This window comes from Nicotiana attenuata, chromosome 5, assembly GCF_001879085.1.
Source record: "Nicotiana attenuata strain UT chromosome 5, NIATTr2, whole genome shotgun sequence".
Classification (NCBI taxonomy): domain Eukaryota; kingdom Viridiplantae; phylum Streptophyta; class Magnoliopsida; order Solanales; family Solanaceae; genus Nicotiana; species Nicotiana attenuata.
This window is the reverse complement of record NC_031993.1, coordinates 40,735,343-40,741,510: the sequence shown is the minus strand read 5'-3', so window position 1 is coordinate 40,741,510 and position 6,168 is coordinate 40,735,343. Positions and strand designations below refer to the sequence as shown.

The following is a 6,168-nucleotide window of genomic DNA, read 5'->3' as shown; positions in this document are numbered from 1 at the left end:
GGAGACTTGCTCTGATTGTGTGTTGTAATGTATATAGACGCTGTTTGTGCTGTAGCATTAGATTGATGTGTTGTATATATTTGAGTGTGCTTATATTAGGAGTAGCTGACTTGGCCCAACGACGGACACTTGTTGACGGGTCTCTTGAGGGTCAAAGTCGGAATTAATTTAAACTGAAAACAAGTTAGAGGACTCTTCCTGAGGACGGACCACTTGGACAGTAATCTTGAGGGAAGTAGTTCATGTAGAATTTTTTTTTATTTTTCTCTTCTAGGTAGTGTAGTACTTCCCTCTTGGTTTTTCTTTTGACCACGGTTCTTTTCCAAGGGCTTTTCTTGAACCGGGTTAGGTAGATTTTCCTTTTGTAGTTTTAGGACTAAGATGGGTGAAGGCTAGAATACAACCCCTGATTTGCACACCGGCAAATAACTAAAACGAACTTGAGAGTGTGACGTCTAGGCTCGCTTGTGGACTCGTAAATCTATGCCTTAATTTTGCACGTCTTGTCTTGCTTGAATGCTCGTATGAGTGTGTTGATGAGCTGATTCGGAATGAGTTGCATGCTAAGTGTGTGGGAGATATTACTTGCATTCTGTGCCTGTATGCGATACCTAGAACTTGCCCTGTGTGTTTGCAAAGCGAAATAGAAGTTGTTTGGTTTTAGAGTTGATTGAGGCATTTCTTTGTGCAACCCTATATAATTGTGAATCCACCTGTATATATCGCCATAGTTAACCCCTTTGAGCCTGAAGCCTGTTCTTTGATAACCCTATAATGACCTAAATCTCTGTGTTTGAATAGCTTGATTGTTTGAACCAATACCTCCTAGAAGCGCTTGAATCACTAAAGAACATACAAAAGTCAAAGTGTGGGGTAGTAGGGAGTTAGCGAAAAAAGGGGAATCAAGAATGAATTGTTTGATTGGTGCACATGCATTGTAAATTAAACAGCTGTAAACTAAAATGCTAAGGTTGTAAACAATGACGAGAAGAAGCTAAGGCAATGATTTCCCCCATTGAAGGAATCCCTTCTGTTTATGCTCATACAAATTTACCAACACATCTCTATCAATCATGAACGCTCATCTTACCGTAAATCTCTCCCGAGTAATCACAGTAATATACTAATTGCACTCTCCCGAGATACACTAGCTTACTTTATTTAGCACAATTCACTTTAGATTACACCCAAGGCTTCGTTATCCCTAATCCCGCCTTTAAACCCGTGATTATAGATTCCTCTTATACTTTGGGAGTGGTGTTGTTCAACAAGAACCTAAATATGCACTCTTTTCCAAGTTATGCACACTAAATAGGCACAGCTAATTGAGGATCCTGTCAATTAACTACAACAAGCACAAAGTTGAACAAATAGAGATTGAAACTAGCAATTTGTATTCACATAAACAAGATGTTCATCCCCCGATAGGTTCCATCAAAGCCTTAGACAAAGGATTTAGCTACTCATGGCTATGGGAAAACAAACTAAGATAGAATTCATCATAACTAGCAATAAAAATCAAAGAAAAGAAGAACTATGTTTTTGGGTATTCTCTCACAATAGTTTTTCTTGCCAAGATACTCTAAAATTCAATACATGCCTCTCTTGGGCGAGGTCTCGTATTTAAACTAGGGTTTAGGTCTAAAAATCCCATGTTTTACACTTTAGTCACTGAAGTTTTTTGCTTCCGCCGCGATTCTGCCGCAGTCGCGGTCAAACCGCGGCCAAATGCCTTCTCTGAATCTCATTTTATCTGCAGCTCTCTACCACCGCGGTTCTACCGCGGTCGCGGTGGAAGCGCGGTCAACACAGTTCTCTGAATCTTCAGGCCTGTTTTGCGTGGTTTACTTGGGGAATTTCACAGTTGGCCTCTTTTTCTTCATTTTTGGCTCCAAAAGTACTCCCTAGCCTTCCCTAGTCATATATCACCTGCAAATCATGAAAAGCACTAATAAGAGCATTTTGTTATCACTTTTATCATCAAAACTATACGAGAAGGTGGTTATTTAAGACGTTATTATAGTTAAATTCACCTATTATCAGGTAGGTTGCTGGAGCCACTTGGAAGAGCCTTGTAAATCTAAGGAAAACATTTAATTTTTTCCATACTCTTCATAACATAAATATTGTTTTGAACTCGGCTGGTGCCTTTGCCGAGTCTTAAACTTCTACAAACTGGCCGGAAATGCCCATTCTGAGCTCACTTTATGCTCTGAAACTTGACGATTTGGTTAAGGTTTTGTGGGTGGCATTATTAATAAGAATATCAGTTGAGACATTTAATAGATACCGGTTTGATCTGTGATAGAATTTGTTTTTAATGCTTTGTGACCTAACCTGTCTTTACATTTTGACTTGCAGGTGATTTTCAATTTTTTGCTGTATTATTCGTTGCATGAAGCAAGAACCTGACTTTACCTTTTTGTAACTTAGTCTTCTATTCGGCAAGTTCACTTGCTACTTGATTTCACAGATTCTATTAGTTTGCTGTGATTGAAGAATTTGCGATTCAGATTATGATGAAATCCAGCATGTGGCATTTAGCATTCTGATATGCATAGTCATCTAAAACCTAGAAGTACTTGAGGCATACAGTTGCTTTGTATAGTTAAATGTCTTGAAATTTTAACTCATCATGTGCGCTTTTCCATTGCCGTTTGTGCTGGGAAACTTATCTGCATGTTAAGTTATTGTTTCATTTCCAATGCAGCAGCAATCAACTTATACTGAAAATATTTTTGCAGCAGTCCAAAAGTTACAGCGGGATGGGGTATTCATTATTTGGACTTAACTGGAAAAGCTCACTGAGCCAATATTGTCAATTTTTTTTTTTTGGGATTCTTTTTATCATTTTTGGTTTGAGTTTTTAAAAAGTTTCAGCTGTCCGTTTTGGTTTTGGTTCTTTTGAGGAAACTGGAAAAGTTAAAAAAAGACAACGAGATCCCGAAATGTTAAGGTGTATAAATACTGTTAGCTTCTTTACTTCTTGTGGAGGCGGCTAAAGGCGTTTCAGACGTTTGTCATAATACTCCGATTGTGATTTTGTGGAGATTTTAGCAATACACCAAAGGGAACGTAACAATCTAGGCAGACTTTGGTTTTATCCTCAGCCTTGGTAATGTCAAATCTTGGCAGTGGAAACTAGTTGCAGTTTAAGCTGAATAATGAGTTCGGTAACTAACTAAATCAGAGTTTAAATCGGTAGGGCCATAGTTTATTCAGCTTTACTTAAATAGAGAACACGATAATAAGATGTAAGAAGCTAAGAACGAGTGTTTATAACTTAGTTCTCGTCAACTAGACAAATACAATGCACAGCACAAAAGATAAGCCAATCTTTCTTTCGAGAGCATAGATGAAAGAATTTACTCTTTCTAGGCAAAAGAGTTGGCAAATTTACATACAATCCAATTTTGCTAGTGCCCAGCGGTGCAAGTATGTCTGCTTCTGATTCAATATCTTTCTTCACACCTGGAAAATTATGTCAGTAGTGTGAGCGATACTGTGTTAAAACACAAAATCAGGAAAACAAAACTGTTAGAAGAATTAATGAAATCTGAAAAATAGTGGAGTTCAAGAAATATTCCGAGTCCACAATTTGCTTGTGTGTCCTTAAGGAATTTTAACCCCCTCACACGTTGCCAAGGTAATAGATTAAATTCTTCCAGGATAAAACGGAATAAACTTTCCTGCAACAGTGGCAATACAAACTGCAGGATACCAACGAACTTAAAGAACGGAGCAAAATCACACTTACGAATTTGAGAGAGAGAGACTGCGAATTAGAATGCAGTATATTCAGAAAGAAAGAAGTTCTGGAGTATTTTTCGTGTTTTGAAAATGGAACCTTGCCTCAGAATTTATAGGCAATTATTAGAAGAGGTGTCTGGAAATGGAACCTTTTCAGAAAAGGTCGCGGCAGAACCGCGGTCAGAAGAGCCTTCTGAACCTTCCTGCCGCGGTCGCGGCAGAACCGCGGTAAGAAGGACTTTCTGAACCTTCAGCAGCAGGTTCTGGCATATTTTCAGCAGTGATTTGGCATTTAATTAATTTATTAAATAATTAAATAAATTTTGTCCAAAAATAATCTTATCGATCATTTGACAAATCCGAAGCCGAAGCCGAGCGACGACGACGGCGCGAGGGTTCATTCTCTTCAACTCTTTTTATGAGCTTTAAGAAGTGATTCTATATATAAGCACACAAATGTGGTTGTCTCTCACCAATGAGGGACAAAGTGCAAGACAAAAGTTCACTTCTTCAAATTTTCAATTTCCCTCCATTTTATTTCCCTCCATTTCCAATTCACACTTCTTCTACTTTAAAGCCGAATGGCTTAAAGTCCAACAAGTAGTAGCCACAAAGAAATCAGCTACTGTTAGTTCTTTGGAAAGCCACCTGGGATCGATGGTTCGATTTATTTTTCTTTCTTCTACTTTAAAAGGTATAGATCCTAAACTATTTTTTGAAATCACACATTATCCATTATGTGCGTCGTTACAGTTACTAGAGGATAGAGTAAAAATAACTTTTTGATGGAGAAACTCAATATATCAAATACCTATAGAGCATAAAGAACAGAACAGTGAGAACAATTTTTACTTCTTAAAGCGGATACGGAATACAAGATGAAAAATAAAAATAAAAAATATTTGGTTGAATGATTGTGGATCCTGTGGCTGCTTGTACTGTTTGTGCCCACCATGAGCGTCAGTTCCAACTGCGTGATATGTCAAAAATATTATGCTTTTCTCGAAGTTGCATATTGTTCCCTGCTTATTTCTTGGTCAGAACTGTAGTAGTACAATATAGGCAAGTGACAAAGAACTATAGCAATTTGTTTTCTTATTTTTATATTTATCCATACGAGTAAAATGAGGCCATATCAAATTCAAAAGGACTTTCATGGCAGTTGAATATCTTTTTTCTTTTGTATGATTATGTAAACAAAGTTTACAGCTTTGCATCTTGGGAAGAAGAGCCTATTACTCACATCTATTTCGATTTACAATGTCTATAAGCTAACAATGGCAGGGCATGTTTCTTTAAGGTAGTGGAAAGAACTGTATTGGTAAAATTCGGCTCTGACACGCGGACACATCACATGATGACACGATATTGCTTAAAATAGGTTTTATCTCTGCTACAAAATATTAGCGGAACTTTGATCTCGCATGAAGTGTATATGAACCGATAACTCCTCCCCGGGAAGATGAGGGATGTGTCCCGGTGAAGTACCCGAAAGATGGTTCCGGAGATTCATCAATAAAGTAATAGCCCGAGATTTGACATGGTCCTCAACTGTCCCCCAAAATATTAGGGATCCACTTATATCCACCACGCCAGATACTCCTCCAACAACCAACGAGTATCTCGGTAGTTGTTAACCACTTAGAGCAATAAGCGAATGTGGGATGAGCATGTGAACGTTAAACTTAGGCTATATATACCCTCACTCCTCTATACTCGTATTCCATTGAGTTTTCTCTCAACTCACTCGTCATTCAGAGTTGTTGTATTTCGGTCAAACTAAGCAATCAAGCTCTCTTTACTTTGTAAGCATTGTGGCTCATAATGAAGCTCAATAAGATGATTGTTACTTTTGCTTATTTATTTCATTACTTCATTTACAGATTTTTAGCCTATTTCTACTATACATTCGACTAAGCTTTGATTCGAACCGATTGCTAGTGACCTCCTTAAAAATAAATTTAATTATTTATTATTGATATTATTTTTGGGTTAAACAGTTTGGCGCCCACCCTGGCCCCGAGAAATTGAGCGTTTAACTCAAAGTTTTGGTTGATTTTCTTATTACAGGGCTCGCCTCTCACTTAATTGTGAATTTCCTTTCCGTTTTGTAACTTAGAATGACTGGAAAGAACATCTAGCCGGCTGATCAAAGCAAGGGTTCACAATGTAACGAACTGACCGGCCGTTTTGAGCTTTAGCATTCTATTCGGTGGTATGAATTTGTACATATTATGTATTATGACTTGCTTCTATGGTTGGTTTCGATTTTCGAGCGGTTCGAGATTGATTTGGAAGAATGATCCTTGTTTTAAAAGCTTTAAGTTGGAAGAGTCGACCAAGTTTGACTTTTGGGTAAATGGAGTCGGAATCGGGTTTTGATTATTCTGATAGGTTCGTATGATGATTTTGGACTCG

The 6,168-nt window shown here is 37.8% G+C and overlaps 1 protein-coding gene across 4 annotated transcripts in view; it reads left to right on the top strand.

Moving 5' to 3' along the window:
• The window catches only part of LOC109225697 (probable calcium-binding protein CML13), an 11,849-nt gene extending 8,976 nt beyond the window's left edge, over positions 1-2,873 (top strand). For 2 of the 4 annotated variants that reach the window (XM_019390450.1, XM_019390453.1), the window contains exon 2: positions 2,745-2,873. In XM_019390450.1, the coding sequence (XP_019245995.1) occupies positions 2,745-2,808 (64 nt within the window). In that variant the 3' untranslated portion in view covers positions 2,809-2,873. Of the gene's footprint in view, positions 1-2,361; positions 2,703-2,744 lie in introns of those variants that run through there. The other 2 variants (XM_019390452.1, XM_019390451.1) reach the window with 1 other exon arrangement.